The 17,749-nt window shown below is 36.3% G+C and overlaps 4 protein-coding genes, 1 long non-coding RNA gene, 6 other non-coding genes and 1 pseudogene across 25 annotated transcripts; 8 read left to right on the forward strand and 4 right to left on the reverse strand.

Moving 5' to 3' along the window:
• Positions 1-1,501: 1,501 nt before the first annotated feature.
• Positions 1,502-3,449, forward strand: THO5 (THO complex, subunit 5). The gene is made up of 4 exons (NM_202250.3): positions 1,502-2,044; positions 2,219-2,555; positions 2,647-2,939; positions 3,023-3,449. Exons 1-4 carry the CDS (start codon positions 1,562-1,564, stop codon positions 3,266-3,268), a joined length of 1,359 nt encoding a protein of 452 aa, NP_973979.2. The 5' UTR covers positions 1,502-1,561; the 3' UTR covers positions 3,269-3,449.
• Positions 3,450-3,470: 21 nt separating this feature from the next.
• On the reverse strand, positions 3,471-8,003 carry AT1G45229 (uncharacterized protein). Of its 2 annotated transcripts, NM_001333254.1 has the most exons (4): positions 7,939-8,003; positions 7,380-7,489; positions 4,025-4,209; positions 3,527-3,690 (listed from the first exon to the last, which is right to left on the reverse strand). In NM_001333254.1, the coding sequence occupies exons 2-3, from the start codon at positions 7,405-7,407 to the stop codon at positions 4,043-4,045; spliced, it is 195 nt and encodes a 64-aa protein (NP_001323181.1). In that variant the 5' UTR covers positions 7,408-7,489; positions 7,939-8,003; the 3' UTR covers positions 3,527-3,690; positions 4,025-4,042. The 2 variants fall into 2 exon arrangements, with proteins under 2 accessions (NP_001319165.1, NP_001323181.1); NM_001333253.1 differs by lacking the exons at positions 7,380-7,489; positions 7,939-8,003 and having other exon boundaries at positions 3,471-3,690; positions 4,025-4,053; positions 4,139-4,756.
• Positions 5,213-5,284, forward strand: AT1G45234. Its single transcript has one exon. It is a non-coding gene; the product is annotated as a tRNA-Pro (tRNA).
• Positions 5,966-6,037, forward strand: AT1G45236 (annotated as a pseudogene).
• AT1G45238 lies at positions 7,137-7,208 on the forward strand. Its single transcript has one exon. It is a non-coding gene; the product is annotated as a tRNA-Pro (tRNA).
• AT1G45240 lies at positions 7,585-7,656 on the forward strand. Its single transcript has one exon. It is a non-coding gene; the product is annotated as a tRNA-Pro (tRNA).
• Positions 8,004-8,028: 25 nt separating the features above from the next.
• AT1G07313 lies at positions 8,029-8,310 on the reverse strand. The gene has a single exon (NR_139226.1). It is a non-coding gene; the product is annotated as an other RNA (long non-coding RNA).
• Positions 8,311-9,133: 823 nt separating this feature from the next.
• AT1G45242 lies at positions 9,134-9,205 on the forward strand. The gene has a single exon. It is a non-coding gene; the product is annotated as a tRNA-Pro (tRNA).
• A 369-nt stretch (positions 9,206-9,574) lies between these two features.
• AT1G45244 lies at positions 9,575-9,646 on the forward strand. Its single transcript has one exon. It is a non-coding gene; the product is annotated as a tRNA-Pro (tRNA).
• Positions 9,647-10,627: 981 nt separating this feature from the next.
• Positions 10,628-10,699, forward strand: AT1G45246. The gene has a single exon. It is a non-coding gene; the product is annotated as a tRNA-Pro (tRNA).
• Positions 10,700-11,418: 719 nt separating this feature from the next.
• Positions 11,419-13,385, reverse strand: AT1G45248 (Nucleolar histone methyltransferase-related protein; the record flags this gene model as incomplete). Of its 5 annotated transcripts, none has more annotated exons than NM_202251.5 (6): positions 13,277-13,385; positions 12,803-12,856; positions 12,387-12,482; positions 12,141-12,289; positions 11,952-12,005; positions 11,419-11,882 (listed from the first exon to the last, which is right to left on the reverse strand). In NM_202251.5, exons 2-6 carry the CDS (start codon positions 12,833-12,835, stop codon positions 11,846-11,848), a joined length of 369 nt encoding a protein of 122 aa, NP_973980.4. In that variant the 5' UTR covers positions 12,836-12,856; positions 13,277-13,385. The 5 variants fall into 5 exon arrangements, with proteins under 5 accessions (NP_973980.4, NP_001154407.1, NP_849776.2 ...); NM_001160935.1 differs by having other exon boundaries at positions 11,569-11,882; positions 11,952-12,026; NM_179445.2 differs by having other exon boundaries at positions 11,569-11,882; positions 13,222-13,385.
• Positions 13,386-13,730: 345 nt separating this feature from the next.
• ABF2 (abscisic acid responsive elements-binding factor 2) lies at positions 13,731-16,530 on the reverse strand. Of its 10 annotated transcripts, NM_001198228.1 has the most exons (6): positions 16,379-16,513; positions 14,948-16,057; positions 14,643-14,675; positions 14,317-14,388; positions 14,207-14,236; positions 13,784-14,100 (listed from the first exon to the last, which is right to left on the reverse strand). In NM_001198228.1, exons 2-6 carry the CDS (start codon positions 16,019-16,021, stop codon positions 14,026-14,028), a joined length of 1,284 nt encoding a protein of 427 aa, NP_001185157.1. In that variant the 5' UTR covers positions 16,022-16,057; positions 16,379-16,513; the 3' UTR covers positions 13,784-14,025. The 10 variants fall into 10 exon arrangements, with proteins under 10 accessions (NP_849777.1, NP_001322814.1, NP_001319166.1 ...); NM_179446.5 differs by lacking the exon at positions 14,643-14,675 and having other exon boundaries at positions 13,731-14,100; positions 16,379-16,530; NM_001333258.1 differs by having other exon boundaries at positions 13,731-14,100; positions 14,317-14,675; positions 16,379-16,530.
• Positions 16,531-17,749: the final 1,219 nt, after the last annotated feature.

The following is a 17,749-nucleotide window of genomic DNA, read 5'->3' on the forward strand; positions in this document are numbered from 1 at the left end:
GGAACTACCAAACCGAAATTATCGAAATTTTATTTTAAAGTTGACCGAAATGTACCTAAACATACCAAATTTAACAGAAACTGAACCGAATTTGGTTTCCATTCCAAAATCAGCACTATAAAACTAAAATCAATCAAAATTAATTGGTTTGATTATGTTCGGTTTGGAACTATCAAACTAAAATTAACGAAAATTTATTTTAAAAACCATCAAAAATGTACCAAATTAAACCGAAATTGTTAAATTAATAACCGACTCGATTACAAATCGGCACTATTTATACCATAAACTGAACCAAATTTCGGTCTGATGAGGTGAAGTTGATTTCAAACCGAACATTGAAATATCAAAATTTCGAACCAAACCGGACCGGCTTAGTTCTAAGAAAACGGTAAAAATATCAAAAAAAAGCCTGAACTTTCAAATTTGGGATGAAAAAAGCATGAACTTTGTAAATGTCGTATTAATCATGAAGTTTTAGTTAATTTCTCAAAAAAAATAGCTAAGTTTCGTTGACCGAGCCGTTAAAGGCTTGCCGTTAAATTTTCGTTAACAGAGTTATCACTCCGTTAGAAATTTAAAACGACGTCGTTTTAAATTTTAAAATTAAACAGAAAAAATGAACCTTGCCAAGATTGGAACCGTTACCATGAGAAACTCATTACGAGATTATAAACCATTGACCCACAATTACATTTTGTCAAAGTGACAAACACTAATGTATATATATACTCAACTATTCGTCTTCTCATTCATCTCCTCTATCCCTAGAATCGGAGTTCTCTCCGTAAACAGGATTCCATCGGCGTTTTGGTTTCGTTCCATTAGACAGATATCGGAGTGAGCGATTTTTGTTTTATTGATCTTTGTTGTGGTTTGAGCATTAACCAGCTCTTAGGTATCAAAACTGTAATTTTGTTCATCTTCTCAAACCTTTTTAATAATTTGGTTTCAAAATTGAGGGAATTGAGAAAAAATACATATAGATCCATTAGATCACAATCTAAAGCTCATGTTCGACGAAGATAACACAGATCTGAATCGCAAATCTCACAATCAACATAAAAATTGAAATGCGATTGGGTTTTGTGAACTTGAGAAAAATACAAAGCTATGGCACGCAACAATAGAGTTTTGTTAGTTTCTGTTAATTATGTAATATTAAATATAAACTTTTGTTATTTGATACGAAGATGTTATTTTGTCTAAATGGTTTGGATGTTTGTAAAAGTATTCTCATGTCTCATGTTTGAGCTCAGGTGGTAGTCATTTTTTCTGTTTAATTTTAAATTTTAAAACGACGTCGTTTTGGGTTTCTAACGAAATGATAACTCTGTTATTATTCTGTTAACGGAAATTTAACGGCATGTCTTTAACGGGCCAGTCAACGAAAGTTAGCTTTTTTTCTGAGAAGTCAATCAAAACTTCATAATTAATATGACATTTTCAAAGTTCATGCCTTTTCTATCCAAATTTGAAAGCTCAGGCTTTTTTTTTTGTTGACATTTTTCCCCTTTTAAAACCCTCTCTCCGAGCTCGGCGAGATCAGAGGAAGTAAATTATGCAATCGGAGATGGCGATAGACACGGTGGCCACGGCGGAGAAATCACCACTAGAGCTACTTCAACAAACCAAAGCCTCCGTCGAAGCAATCATAGCAAAGATGCTCTCCATCAAGCAACAAGGAACCCCTAAATCCGAGAATCGAGAACTCCTCACTCAGATGTTTCTCAACTTCATCAATCTTCGTCAAGCGAATCGCTCGATTCTTATAGAAGAAGAGAAAGTGAGAACAGAAACGGAAATAGCAAAATCTCCGGTGGATTTCACGACGTTGGAGCTTCACAATCTCATGTATGAGAAGAGTCATTACCTCAAAGCTAATAAAGCTAGTAGAGATTTCAAATCTAGGTATCCAAACATCGATCTCATATCCGAACAAGACTTCTTCAGTGATGCTCCCGAAGCAATCAAATCTCAAACGTTATCAAATGATAGTTCTCATGATTTGATGCTTAAAAGACTCAATTTTGAGCTTCATCAGGTAAATTTCATTTCAAAGTTCATGTCTTTAAGGTCTTGTAGTAGCTTGATTCAATGTGATTCAATGTTAAGCTTTATACATCTCTGTCTCGAATCGTTAGACCAAGTTCATGTGTTAGATATTGTTGGAGTTTTTATTCAAAAGTGATTGAATGTTTAAGTTTGTTATACACAGAGGAAAGAGCTATGCAAGCTTAGAGTGAGGTTGGAGCAACAGAAGAAGAGTTTACTTGAAAGTAATGCGGAGAGGAACAAGTTTCTGTCAAGTCTTCCAGTGCATCTCAAATCTCTAAAGAAAGCATCTTTGCCAGTACAGAGCCAGTTGAGTTTGCAGAATCAGAAGAAGCTGAAGTATCATAATCTAGCTGAGCTTCTTCCTCCGCCGCTTTATGTTATATATTCGCAGTTCATGGCACTGAAGGAAGCTTTCGAAGAGAATATCGATGTTGAGGTATCTGGGAGTCTTAAGGATGCTCAAACTTATGCGCGGCAGCAAGCAGAACAGAACTCAGGTTAGCAATTCTCACACCTTTAGTTAAAATAAGAATTGAAAATGGAATAGTTATGTGCTCGTTAAAATGACATGTATGTTCAATAATACAGAGAGTCTAAGATTAGAGGTTGGTGTTGATGAAGAAAGGCAAAGGAAACGACTCAAGAAAGTGGGTTCTGATGAGGGAGGAGTATATCAAGTTCATCCTCTTAAAGTTGTCCTTCATGTTTATGATGACGAGATTACAGATCCGAAATCTCATGAACTTGTCATGCTCAAGTTTGAGTACTTGTTGAAGTTGAATGTTGTATGTGTTGGCATTGAAGAGTCTGAGGATGGACTTGAGAAAAATATACTATGTAACTTATTTCCAGACGATTCTGGACTTGAGCCTCCTCATCAGGTACATGTGGTTTTCCTTTTTGATATTCATTCACATATGTTTGCTTGAAAACAGTCATACTCACTTCCTTTACGGTTATACAGTCAGCCAAGCTCATTCTTGGCAACGATCATGTGTTTGATAAAAGCAGAACTTCGAGGCCATATAAGTGGGCACAACATTTGGCGGGGATTGAGACTTTACCTGAAATGTCACCATTTTTTACTGACAAGGATATTCAATATAGTGATACAGCTAAAGGCTATGCTTCTGCTTCTGATCACCGCAATGTGCAAACCGTTCTGCAAAGAATACGGTCCCAGAAAAAGACTAAGCTAACGCTTGTGTGAGTCACACCACTCAGTATGTTTTTTCCCATCTTTTGACAGTAGTAGAAGTTTTTCATATTTGTAAGTCAGTTAGTTCTTGGTATCTGAAACAAACATAATGATGAGGGAGGACTATATCAAATTCATCATCTCAAAGAGTTGTCCTTCATGTTTATGATGAAACAAACATAATGAGAAGAGTGACTTTGACATCTGCGTCTAGGTTAAGCTTTAGCAATATCTAAGCAAAGAGATTCTGATGATCCTGTATATATGTATAGAGAGAGAGGTTACAATTTGATAAAAGATGAGAACACAGTTCAACTAAACATTATAATTAGAATGATTTATCTATAGAAACCAAGTATGAGCATGATCTATATTTGACAGTATCTTCCACAGCTTTTATGTTGGCTTCCTTGAAGATTCATTATCTCCATCTCCTGTTGTATAAACCCACCAAAAAACGATGGAGTTAATAAGCTGTAAGCGTTGAAGTTGCGTACAATAAGATTGGTGAGAGCAGTTTTGGTGTCAAACAAAGTGCACTTTAGAGGGTAAGAGCGGATTTCTTGGTGTCAAACAAAGCTTAAATCATAGATCTATGAACTCATTACGAGCAGATCTTTACCCAAAGACATTCTAAATGGGGAGGATTCAATTCTCAGGTTGCAGGTAATTTCCACCAGTAGAAACTACGACAGGTTTAAGTCGCATAAGCCGTTTAAATAAAGTTTTGTATGGTAGAAAAATAGTGTAAGATGGAATAAGAGCTACCTGATTCTTCTGTAATTCCTACATATTGCCTGCAAAACACGAGAAGAGATACACTCTAAAACTAACAGAGATGAATGTAACATATGAGCAGATGTCTTTGTGGTCGGTCATTACCGGCTTCCTTAGTAACTTTTCCTCTCTTCTTTCTATCTTTGCAACTTCAGCTTCAAGCTCCACCATATAGCCTACAAAGCAAAACAAGAGTACTAAAAACATTACATGAACTTCTTTAACCACTGAGCCACCTCAGGTACATTCCAATGGTCGGCCATGAACATATCACATATAAATTAAATTCAGTTCACTAGGAAACTTACTACACTTTGAGCGACTAAACCAGGTCGACAAAAAAATTTCGGAGCTGGTTGAAACCCAAATAAAATGCATTAACCTAACAAGATATAAATGACAGTGCGAGAGAACCCCGAGTTTGATTCACGGAATGCCAACTTGGCCAGTTTACAAACGAAAATTGTTGGATACAAATAACATAGGCCCTGCTCAATGAAAGCAGATGGTATTTTGATAAATAACAGATGTGGCTCTGATCAGATTCCGGCAACTATAATACAATAACTAATCCTTATCTCCTGAACGCAAGCTAAAGAATTGGATCAAATACTTTTCACCGCTCTAGTCTCTCCTGAGATATCCATTTATCATCCTGGACAAGTACGTTTAAGGTACTGATGCTTTCAGAGGAAATAAAAACACAACTACCTTTGACAAGGAAATGGGAGGAACATATTCAAGGGTGCATTAAACGCATCTTCCACTTCCTCAGGAAAAGGTGTTTTTTGTCAGTAAGAATTCCTGTGACAGAAATTACACTAGAGAGATGCTGCATTAGAGAACCAAGGGCAGATAAGAAAGTAACACTCTCCAGAAAAGGATAGTTATGCTTATGCATCTCTCTGTCACTTGATAAAAGGAATAGATAGCTTGACATACAACAGAAAACCTTTGGCATAGAGCTTACAACAAGAGAAATGCAAGATGCATGATTTTACGGCATGAAGTTAACTCCTATCGAATTTCATTTATAGATATTGCATTAGATTCAGCAGGAAATCTGACTTACAAAAGCAACGAAGAATCACACTAAACTCATACAGTAGATTCAAACAGATCTCAATATTATGCTTGTAGTACTGCAGGTATAATGCTTCAATTGTATACAAAACAACAGGGCATTTGGTCTAGTGGTATGATTCTCGCTTTGGGTGCGAGAGGTCCCGAGTTCGATTCTCGGAATGCCCCACTGCATTTTTGAGTACATTGGTCTAAATTTCATCAGGATTGAATAATAGTAACATACAATCCACCTTTGCACTAAATGCTTAAATTCAGTCAACTAACAGAATTAGATCTACAGCGTTTCATTTCTACTTAACAAAATAACATTTAATAACAGATTTACGCAAATGTATGGTTCCAGCTTCATCAAGTATAAACCCCTAAACAAAAAGATTCACGACAGCATCATCTAGTGGTATAATTCCTGCTTTGGCTTCGAGAGGTTCCAATATCTATAATTGGAATGCCACATCTACTCTTCCAAACTATACGTTCTAATTTCTACCTGAAATTTTGCTTAGAGATCAATTTTCCTTAGTCCTTCAAAAACTGAGGAACATATATTTCACTTTTAGTCAGCAAGAGAAATCATTAACAAAAACTCCCCCAAACTTTCATTATTAAGTGCCTTCTGCATACTAGAAAAACATACCGAGGTTTTAAGTCCAATCAATAAATCTTCATAACCAGTAAACTTCATCTAGGGAGGACCGACACATATTGGAAGCAGCAGGATTCACAAAGAGTGAGCTGCAGAAAGAAAAGGAAATGGATTGTGACTACATCCAACCAAGAAGCAACAATTCCTCTTCAACAAATGAGAGAGTGTAAATGGAATGCATCAACAAAACAAGATATAAAACAGGGCATTTGGTCTAGTGGTTTGATTTTCGCTTAAGGTGCGAGAGGTCCCGAGTTCAATTCTCAGAATGCCCCGTTGACTTCTTCAGAAACTTTTGTTTTAAAATCTTGCTGAAAATTGTTATAACTATCAAATATCAATCTACCCTTTCGTGTTTGTTATTTCATTGGTCAGATCAACAAACACACAGAAAGTCTTTAACAACACCCTATTTCACTAAGACTTTCAATATCAAGTGTTCCAAGGCAAACCAAAGAATAAATTAACTGTCACGTACCTTTACTCATGTCTGACAACGTCTCTGAAATTAATCAAGGAACTTCAGCAATTGAACATTAAAGACCCCTTGCATTTTAGCAAGAGTAGATTAGAGACGCCAGTAGTTGCAGATAAACATTTAAACAAACAAAAGACCAGATCCTTATCATTTTAACTGAAAGGTATCATGACTTCAGTTCTTGACGATTTTTGAGACTAACACCAAAATTTTGCTTTCACATCCATTGACTTTGATCTCTTCAACCGCAGATTCAATCTGAAAACATGAGATAGTACTTAAACTAGCTTTGAACCGCTAAATTCGCCAAAACCGAACCACATCAATAGGGAAAGTATGACACGTAAATTTCAATGACAATTTTTTTTGCAGGAATTTGAGAATCAAGAACAGGCCGAGCAGCAAATTGAAACCTTTTTAAACAATCTTCAAAAGCACATGTATTTATTCTGGTCAGAATTCTTGCATGTAAATTTGTAATTGGTGCCTGATTTGTGTTACATCACATTCAGCATTTCGACTATGTGTATCTACCTAAAGCTTCACCAAAATTATTTGCGTATTGCCTAAGGTAGTCAATAATCAAGAACTTGGTATAGTAGCAGCATGATCAAGTCTAACAATAAGATAAAAAGAGATCATGATGAATTAAAAATGTAGGATGCAAAGACTATCCACATCTAATGATTTTTCCGCAGATCAATATATTTCTAGTCTATTTCCATACAGCGTACATTGCAAACCATTGTACTGAACTGAAAGAGATCACATAGAATATAGATCTTGGAATATCCTATCAAAACTAAATTATTAAGTAAAAGTCAACTTAGAGCAAGAGACCACAGTATGACCAAATATGGTGATCTTCAATGTTTAAACTAAATTGCTTAGCAACAGGGCATTTGGTCTAGTGGTATGATTCTCGCTTTGGGTGCGAGAGGTCCCGAGTTCGATTCTCGGAATGCCCCGTTGACTTTTTTGGATGTCTGATCTAAATACTAGCTGAGAACTATCGTGGCACAAACATGTTCTTTATTGCATTTACCTTCAATTTTCAGCAAGGTAACATGAGACAACTATTTCCCATTACGTCTGTTTGGTACTAGAGTTTAACAAATAGAATGAGAATCTCACTGTACCTTTCCTTTGACGTCCAGTGACTCGCATTATGCAGAAAAAATCAGTTTCCCGATAACGGAATGAACAAAGAACGCCACTAGCTGAACGCTACCAGTTTCTTCAAGAGACACTTGCAGGAAATGAAAAAAAAAAAAAAAAAACAGCCTTAGACTGGTATCCAAGTTTTAACAAGAGTTGTGCATTGAATGATTTATATCAACAACAGGGCATTTGGTCTAGTGGTATGATTCTCGCTTTGGGTGCGAGAGGTCCCGAGTTCGATTCTCGGAATGCCCCATTGACTCTTTTTTTCTAGGAAATAGCAGCTCAGAACAGTTGCATATATTAATGTGCCAGGTCTATAGTTTCTGATTTGTCACAGACTACATTCTGATAAAAGTAACAATTGTTGACAGGCCGTCAAATACCTTTGCTCAATTTTGACAACGTCTCTGTCATTAGTCATTGAGCTTCAGCAATTGAACAATAATGACGTCCCTTGCATTTAGCAGGAGTAGAATAGAGACGCCACAAGTTTCTCGTTAACATTTTAACAAACAAAGGGGACCAGATCCTTACCATTTCCACAGAAAGGTAGCAAGAGTTGGATATGTAGTCTGACGATTATGTTTCTGACTTCAGCTCTTGGAACTCTTGTAATGATTTTTGACGTTAAGTGCTGAACCCAAACAAACTAAATGGTGTAACACCAAAGTTTGGTCATCACATCCGTTGACTTTGATCTGTTCAACCAGTAAGCACCCCTTCTGCAGATTAAACCAGAAAACATGAGGTAGTACTTAAAACAGCTTTGTTTCATTAGATTCTCTAAAGCTCACCCATATCAACTGGGAAAGTATCACACATTCACACGCAAATTTCAATGTAAAGAAAAACATTTACAGAAATTTGAGAGTCAAGAACAAGCCGAGCAGCAAACTGAAACCTTTTAAATGATATACAAAAGCACATGCATTAACTCTGGATGCAACAGCTACCTAGCCTAATTCTCAAATTCCGGTAAATTATGGGATACAAGATTTGCATTTTCTGCCTAAATTATGAGACTTGAACAACATGCATTTCCATTGTATTGTTTAGAAAGAAGAATTACAAAACATGAACTGTTCTTTCCACAAAGGGTAAGGAAACAAAGAGAATGATTTAACTGAGAAACACCAATAACCAGGCATTTGGTCTAGTGGTATGATTTCAGCTTTGGGTGTGAGTTTGATTCTCAGAATGCCCCATTGACGTATTTTCAAAACCATATGTTGTAAGTTCCACCTCGGAATTCTTGACTAACTATATATATATGTATTTGGTAACTGATTTGTCAAAGATCACATTCAGCTTTCAACCAAGTGTACTTACTTAAAGCTTTACCAATAATATTGGTGTATTGTCTAGGGCACTAGTTAATAACCAAGACCTGGAAATAGTGGTGTGATCAAGTCAAGACAAACAACATCATAATGATTGATATAAAAAACAAATTTTTAAAAATGTAAGACTAGAGGACTATTCTCTTCTAATGACTTTTCAGGGAAAGAGGTTGAAACAATTGGATCAATATATTTCTGGGCCAATTTCCATCAAACTAGATATTTACATTCTAAAAATCACATCACTGGACTGAGTAGAAAGAGATTCATAGAATAGATCTAGAAACATCTTCTTCATACTAAAATATTTAAGTAAAAGTCAACTAAGAGCAGGAGACCACAATGTGACCAAATATGGTGATCTTCAATGCTTAAACTATATTGCAAGAGGGCATTTGGTCTAGTGGTATGATTCTCGCTTTGGGTGCGAGAGGTCCCGAGTTCGATTCTCGGAATGCCCCATTGACTTTTTTAGATGTCTGATTCAAATACTAGCTAAGAGCTATCATGGCGAAATAAGTTCTTTAGTGCATTTTCTCACAATTTTCAGCAAGGTTAAATTAGAAAACAATTTCCCATTACGCCTGTTCGGTACTGAAGTTTAACAAATAGAATGAGAATCGCATTGTACCTTGGCTTTGACTTCCACTGACTCGCATTATGCAGCAAGAAAACAGTTTTCTCGGTAACGGAATGAGCAGAGAACGTCACTTGCTGAATGCTACCTAGTTTTCAAGAGACACCTGCAAGAAGTGAAAAAAAAACACAGCCTTAAACTGGTATCCAAGTATCAACAACAGTTGTGCATTGAATGATTTATATCAACAACAGGGCATTTGGTCTAGTGGTATGATTCTCGCTTTGGGTGCGAGAGGTCCCGAGTTCGATTCTCGGAATGCCCCATTGACTTTTTTTGGGAGATATATGGTCTAAATGGTAGCTCAGAAGTCAGAACAAGTTCATATAATGATGTGCCAAGTCTTTGGTTCCTAATTTTTCATAAACTACATTCAAATAGGAGTATGAATGCAAATCCAGCTTTGTTCTTAGATTTTCCTAACAATGACAGTTTCAAGCATCACAAGTAAAATAGATTGAACTTGTTGCCACTTTCACTGAAACTAATGGATACAAAAAAAAAAAAGACCTTGAACAACATGCATTTCCACTCTATTGTTCCGGAAGAAGAATTACAAGCTAAGAACTATTCTTACCACAAAGGGTAAGGAAAAAAAAGAGAATGCTTTAACTGAAAAACACTAATAATCAGGCATTTGGTCTACTGGTATGATTTTTGCTTTCGGTCGAGTTTGATTCTCAGAATGCCCATTGACATTTTTCAGAACCATTTGTTGTAAGTGACATCTCAGAATCCTTGCATATATATGTATCTTTCACAGATCACATTCATCTAGTAACTGTGACTATATACACAAAACTTCGCCAATATAACTTGGGTATTGTCTATGGTACTAGCTAATAACAAGAATTTGGTATAGTGGTATGATCATATCAAACTTTAAGACAAAGAAGAGCATAATGAATCGAACAACTGGAGAGTTATGAATATTTGATGTAAAAGAGGCCAACTGACAAATGTAGGATGAGAGGACCATCCTCTTCTAATGATTTTTCGCGGAAGAAGTTTGAACAAGTGGATCAATATATTTCTCGGGTGTTCCCATCTAGAGTACATTGCAAATTAGAAATCCACATACTAAAGACCACATCATTGGAATGAGCTGAAAGAGATCTCATAGCATATAGATCCAGAAACATCCTATTAAGACTAAATTGTTTAGTAAGAAGTCAACTAAGAGCACGAGCCCATAACTAACCAAATAAGGTGATCTTCAATGTTTAAACTAAATTGATTAGCAACAGGGCATTTGGTCTAGTGGTATGATTCTCGCTTTGGGTGCGAGAGGTCCCGAGTTCGATTCTCGGAATGCCCCGTTGACCTTTTTGGATACCAGCTAAGAGCTATCATGGCAAAATATGTTCTATAGTGCATTTTCTCACAATTTCTAGAATGTTTAAATTAGAAAACTATTTCCCATTACGCATGTTTGGTATAAACTGCTGAAATGCAACAAATAAATGAGAATCACAACGCACCTTGGCTTTCACGTCCATTGACTTGATCACATTGTGCAGCAAGAAAACAGTTTCTCGATGTCAGAATGAACCAAGAACATCACTAGCTGAATGTTGCCAATTTATCCAAGAGATAACTGCAGGAAGTGAAAAAAGAACACAGCTTAAAACTGGTATCCAAGTTCAACAACGACAGTTGTGCATTGAGTTATATATTATCAACAACAGGTCCCGACTTCGATTCTGGGAATGCCCCATTGACTCTTTTATTCTAGGAAATGGGAGCTCAGAACAGTTGCATATAGTAATGTGCCAGGTCTATAGTTTCTGATTTGTCAAACAAAGCCAGCTTTGTTCTTAAATTTTCATTACAATAAACAGTTTCAATCATCACTGAAACTGACAGATACACAAAATGTATACTTTTGTGCCTTAACTACATAGCAGAATGAACTAGAAAGAGCAAAGAATGAAGATACTTACCCACTTTAGTGGAAGAAACGCATCCACTGATTCCTAAGAAGGAATTCTTGATTCATCTCGCATTTCAGGTGGATCCAGTCCCATAGATTTGAGAAAAGAAAGCTGGTTTCGGAATTTCGTCGAACATGTGGTAGGCTACGTCATGTCAAACCAAATTAACGAAAGATCGCCTCTCTTGTGTCGGCAAATCATTAGAATAACGATGACGACCGAGAGAAGAGAGTCTCACTTGTGCTGTGCTATTCAATGAAAATTAAGTGCACTCTTATTCGTTAGTTAAGACACAACCGTATTGCAAGATCATGTGAAGATGAGCTTACTCTCTCACTATACTTGCTAGTTTTTTAACTCTAACTCCAATATATATCAATTTTAGTTACATGAGCTTATGACTACTTTAGTTGTACTTCAACTTCTTCTGTCCATATACTTCTCTGAGAATCTCTTCAAGTTCTTCACAGAGAGGTTCTGGAGTTAGCTGAATCATCTCATCACTATCCTTATCTGGATCTGTCTCCTCCTCACTGCTTAGCCATCCACAGTGAGAACTCTGCGCACCTACAGAATGATTTTGACCTCAGTTAAAGAATGATTCATGCATTGAGATTGTTATGGAGATTAGTATACCTCCAACAGAATGGTGTGCATAATCTACTGGTGGTGCTTCTACGAATTGAAAAGCTGATGGTGATGAGTCCATGACTGCTTCGTTAGTGATCAATAACGCATATAGGTTCAAGAAACCACTGATCGTTCAAGCAAAACTAATACCAACAATGAAAAGAAACAAATTTGTAACCAAGATGAACAAATCACCTTTTCTTCTTCTGGTTCTTCCTGAGCTGTTTCTTCGTGTTCCTCGGCCGCCAATCGGTAGGCTTGTTCCTCTTGCTTTTTAAGGGAAATATTAAGGAGACCTCATAGTTAGCATCTTCAATCAGAAACCATTGGTCCTCACCATACACCTGAAATCCAAATTGAGTAAAGTGTCACTTTTGAAGTTTGAAGTAAAGTTTTTTTCTAGCAAGGGCAGATAGAGAACTCTAAAACTAACGAACAAACCTTTAGCACTTGCTTGATACTCGCATTGATAACAGGCTTCTTAAACCCAAACTCTTTCATGCGGTCTCGTGCTGCATCCTCACGCCTCAATCCAATCTGCTTGCAAAACAAGAAGAAGAAAGTAGCAATTTAATACCCTCTAAAGGCGAGAAAATCATAGTTGAAGAAAAACAAACTTATCAAACAGATATCTATTTCTCATTGAGAATCAACTGAAACAAGCGAAAATTCAAGAACAAACGAAGCAAACCAGAAACCTAAGTATGAAACCTAGTGGATCTTCTATTCTCCTAAACCTCCACCACACTTCTGTTTAATCCTCTACGTAACAGTAAAGCTTACTTAAGTATGAAACCCAAGTCCCGAACCACACTGATCTGTAGTGTTCAATCGTCTATGCTAGCAAGAAAGCTTACATTTTTTCTTCCTTTGGGACCTTCGGGAGCCATTTCTATCTTCTCTGATCGTTTCTGAAGAATTTGGAGGAGAAAAATATCAGTTTCCAGTCTTTGGATTCAAAATCAAACAAACAAAGGTTACACAAGAGTGATCAGTTTTCAAACCTATGCAACAAAAAGAAAAACAAAAAATCTTGAAACACTATAAGAAGAAGACAATAAAATAAGGAAATTTGTTCACTAACATTGACAAAACCCAGAAATTTCCACAGAGAAGTCCAAATTTTTGAAAAAAAAGATGAAGAAAAAACCAATTTTACTGCTCGTTTCTAACAAATTCAAAAGCATTAGTAACACAATGCTATATCGAAATGTTCCAAATTTCAAACATACATCACAATAAAACCCATTACAGACGTTAGTCATGAATAATTAACCTTTTATTTTGTCCTCGGAAAACATGGAAAGATAGAGTTGGGTAAGACGAAATACCTAAAGATAGTATTTGATTTTACACCGGAGACGAAACGAATCAACGAAAAACTAGGGTTTTGCAGGTGAAATTAGGGAGAATTTGAGCGACGAAGTGGGAGAGAATGAGAGTGAACACTTTCATTTTTAGTAACTAAAAAATCAAACCGAATAAGTCGGTTTTGGTTCGATTCGGTCATCGGTTAAATTGGTTCGGTTATGTATTTATTCTCCATGCAAATGATTAATCCCGTTTGGTTTGGTTATCGAATTTAGAGGAATTTTACTTTGATACATACATAAATTTCAGTACAAATGTTTACTTTGTGTAACTGTCGGTTCAGTGAACCACATCAAACCGACTCGGTTACCTCATCCGTCCGAAATGACCAAGGTTCGGTTCGGTTTGGGTTATAGTCGCTTGCCTAGAAGGCTAGAATGCTGTGTTGGCACAGGTCATAGTTTTGGCACTCAGAGAAACCAAACAACACTTCAATTCTTCAAAATTGGTAACTCCAAGATCAAGAAAGTACATTTTGAGGTTTAATAGCGACAACGACAAACAACAACGAGAAACACACACAAAATTCTTGGTCTAAATAAAGCAAAAGAGATTCTGATGATCCTGTGTATGTAAAAAACATAACATATATGGAGAGAGCTTACAATATAAACGATGAAAGCTCTTCTCTATTAAGTCTAATTCAACTAAAACACCTAAGTGGGATGTCATTTATCTACAGAAACTAAGTATGATGGCATTGATTGATTCACCAAGGTCCCGACTCTGTCCTCCTCAGCTTTTTCTTTGGACCTCCTTGCAGAAGATTCCTCATCTCCGTCTCCTGTTTTATACATAGCACGGAAACAAACAACCAAGTTTACAAGTTCAGCTATGAAATGTGCAGTTTAGAGATTCCAGTGTTGTTGCATTGGCATAAGAATTATTACCTGATTCTTTTGCATTTCCATGATCCTTGCCTGTAAAACATGAGGCGTACAATGAGAAATGAATGTAACGTATGAGCAACTGTGATGCTGAGACATGGTTTTGTGATTACCTGCTTTCGTTGTAACTCGTCATTCTCTTCCTTTAACTTTGCAACTTCAGCTTCAAGCTCCACGGTGTAAGCCTATGAACCAAAACAAGCACGACTGAGAAGCTTATGAGATAAAGACTAGAGTGCCATTCAAAACATTTAGACCCTCAAATGTAGAACTCAACAGTTTGGTCATAGTACATGTCAGATGTAACAGGTTTTTGGGAGCACCAATTACCCATTACCTTGCCCCAAAAGAAAAACCATGTCGCCACTACTCAGGTTTTGACGATGAACCCTCACTACTCATTTAAACTCTGAGCCACCTCATGACATTAGCAAATTACATTCCAGTATATTGTTTGGTCTGCCGTGAATATCTGCGGATGGGCAACATGTATATACACCAAAACCAGAAGGTTCATATTTGTTTGCGAGATTCATTCAGCCACAAGTACTGATTTCAAGTCCCAATAATTCTGTTTAGTTGTTTACTACACTACTTCACACAAGACACTTTACGCTTTGAATTCAACGCTTCATTGTGGTTAAAGAACTTAACTACAAGATAAGCTAACCAATTTACTTTACATATCTTTTGGCTTATAACACAATCAAGAGTACATAGATAGATGGTGATGAAGAGATTAACCTGTTTCCTGGCCCGGGACCTTGCAGCTGATTCTCGGTTCTTTATCATTCTCCTTTGCCTTCTCTCTACAACTTTCTCCACAGTGCCACTCTTTCTACCTCTCACACCACCATTAAACATGTAAGGAGACGGAGAGAGTGATGAAGAATCACCATTACTCTTCCCTATCCCTTCTGATGACAATGGCGTAACAGGCGACACAGCACCAACGCCTAAAGCTCCAGGAATTGCAGCAGAAGCACCTTGGACAAAGCCCACATTGTTCGTTAAAGACTGATCTCCAAGTCCCACAAGACCACCACCTCTTATCCCAGGACTATTAAGCTGACCCATTTGTGTTCCATAACCAAAACCAGGCTGCTTAGGCATGATTGGCTGTTGCTGTTGCGATTGCTGGTATGTTGTTCTAGCTCCATTCACATTCAGAGGCAAACTAGAACCTTGAACCTGCAAAGAATTTGCAGTCTCTGCACCAAGATTTCCCATTACACCAGCGGCAACAACTCGTGGAGAAGGCTGCTGAAACTCGACAGAGAAACCTGTGTTGGCATCATTACCAAAGTAACCGCCTTTATTGTTCTCAGCAATCTGAGCTCTTGCAGCAACCTGAGCTTCCTCTCTCACAACACCAGCACGAACCAAAAACTCCTCCAAAGTTACTTCACCTAATGTTTGCTGCCTCTGACTCTGACTCTGACTCTGAGCCTGAGCCACCTGAGACAAGTTACTTCCCCCTACTCCACTACTTCCAACTTTGGATAGATCTTTCCAAACTTGATCAACCGTCTTCTGACTAAGCGTTCGAGGCAGAGTCAACGAGCCTTGCCTCTGCAGCTGCAAACCCTCTTGACCTCCACCAAGAACTGGAACCACACCACTAGCCATGGCTTGTGTTTCTTCAGCACTCCATATATTCTTTAACAACTCATCCATGTTCATTGACCCAAAATCTTTCCCTACACTGCTCTGAAACTCATCAAACGTCAACGAGTATATCGAACCTTGTCTAGTCAACCCTCCACCTCCACCACCATCTCCTGGTGGCTCATTCCCCAAATTCATACTACCATCCATTTTTCTACAAAATCTGCTTCCACCTAATAACTGGATCTGAACCATGAATACAAAAAAAAATCCAAACTTTAGTTTAAAAATCCAAACTTTAGTATCAGAACCCTAATCTATAAATAAAAATCAAGAAATCTGCAAAACCCAATTCAAAAACACTAACAGATTTCAAAACTTTAATAGTCAAATGGATAAAAACAGATTAAACCAACAGGAGAATATGAATGCGTTTATGACAAGTATTAGGCACAATTAGTAATTTTATCCAAAAATTAAGTGTGGACATAAATCGAAAGAATTAAAAGAAGATGAACAAAAACCACAGTTTCTTCTATACACACAAAGAGAAGAAAAATCTATTACCTTTTTGCTAAATTCGTGTGCTTTGTAATTTTCCCAAAAAATTTCAAAATGTTTGGTTCTTCGTTTGGGTGATTAGGTAGTTTGTCTGGTGAGCCAAGTGTCTCTCTGGCTCCTAACAATCTTGAATAAATACTACTTTTGCTAATTATTTTAATAAAATGGTATATACTCTGTATCTTTGTATTTTGCGTCACTTTCCCTCTTCGTTTTTATTTTACTAATTTCACTTACTAATTGTTTTCCTTTTCAGGATTTATGTTGTTTTAATTTACTTTAGGTTCCTAAAATAAGTTGTTTTCACTTTGGAATTCCGTCCAAAAATCATTGTATCTACACAATAAATTAAAATGTTAAAACGTCTTTAAAATTGTAAAATTAAGATTGGATTATGTTTATGAAAATAAAGTATTATATACTAGAAAAGAAATGAAAATATTGTATTTTACATATATATATATATATATTAATATTATATCTGGCGAATTTGGATATGTTGACTTGGAAATTATGATATCTAGATCCAAATGTTGCTTGGACAAATCCAAATTGTTACTACCCAGATTTCCAAGTAATATCTAAATATTTAAATATTTTGAGAGAAACCAAATGATTTTTGGGTATGTAAACTTTAAAATTGTATTTAAATCAATTTGGACGGATTCAAATTTTTACTATTGATCTCAACACTTTGAATATCGGAAATTTTGGAAAGAATAGTGACAAATTCTTTATATCGGATTCGAGATAATAATTTCACTCTAACAATTGTGCTAATTAACCAATTAATATTTATTTGTTTAGGTACACATGGTTGCGGTGGTTGGAGAACAAAATGGGTTTGTAGATTAGACAACTTCTTATTTATCATTCACAAAATTATAATTTGTAGTGGTATATACAAAACAAAAAGAAAAAAAAACTCTATATACAAAATAATTCATATAGTTCTTACATAAAAAATTGGTATTATATATGGGTATAGTCCTAAAACTTCTCAGAAAGTTTACATATCAAAATGGATTAAAGTTTACCAATCAAAATGTTCGTTAAAAAAGAAAATATTGGTATAATTCCAAATTTTAATCCGATTTATCCACAATATCCATTCAAAACCTTAATTCTTTTTAAAAAAATCAGCTAATATTTTATTTCACCGGTGAATTGAAAACGCTTCTCCATCCTGAAGTGACAAAGGTCCAATAATCAATCACCTGAGTTTGTTATTTATGATCGGTCCACTTACTTCTTTAGTCCTCTGATTACAAAAGTTTTAAAAAAGAAAAAAGTAGTTGTAACGAAATAACGTGTCGCTCCATTACTGTCACAACCAACAAAAACAAAAACACGAACCAACCTCGATGAGACAGACAC

The sequence above is a fragment of the Arabidopsis thaliana genome, assembly GCF_000001735.4.
Source record: "Arabidopsis thaliana chromosome 1 sequence".
Taxonomy (NCBI): domain Eukaryota; kingdom Viridiplantae; phylum Streptophyta; class Magnoliopsida; order Brassicales; family Brassicaceae; genus Arabidopsis; species Arabidopsis thaliana.

Coding starts and splice junctions, on each gene's coding strand:
- AT1G45229 (NM_001333254.1), bottom strand. CDS start 7,407: ATGCGAGTCACTGGACGTCAAAGGAAAG. Junction 4,210..7,379: donor CACTGGACGTCAAAGGAAAG/GTACAGTGAGAT, acceptor TTTGCTTTGTAG/GCTATATGGTGGAGCTTGAA.
- ABF2 (NM_001333259.1), bottom strand. CDS start 16,066: ATGGTTCAGATCCAGTTATTAGGTGGAAGCAGATTTTGTAGAAAAATG. Junction 14,389..14,947: donor GGTCCCGGGCCAGGAAACAG/GTTAATCTCTTC, acceptor TTTGGTTCATAG/GCTTACACCGTGGAGCTTGA. Junction 14,237..14,316: donor ACGAGTTACAACGAAAGCAG/GTAATCACAAAA, acceptor CATGTTTTACAG/GCAAGGATCATGGAAATGCA.
- THO5 (NM_202250.3), top strand. CDS start 1,562: ATGCAATCGGAGATGGCGATAGACACGGTGGCCACGGCGGAGAAATCA. Junction 2,556..2,646: donor GCAAGCAGAACAGAACTCAG/GTTAGCAATTCT, acceptor TCAATAATACAG/AGAGTCTAAGATTAGAGGTT. Junction 2,940..3,022: donor GACTTGAGCCTCCTCATCAG/GTACATGTGGTT, acceptor ACGGTTATACAG/TCAGCCAAGCTCATTCTTGG.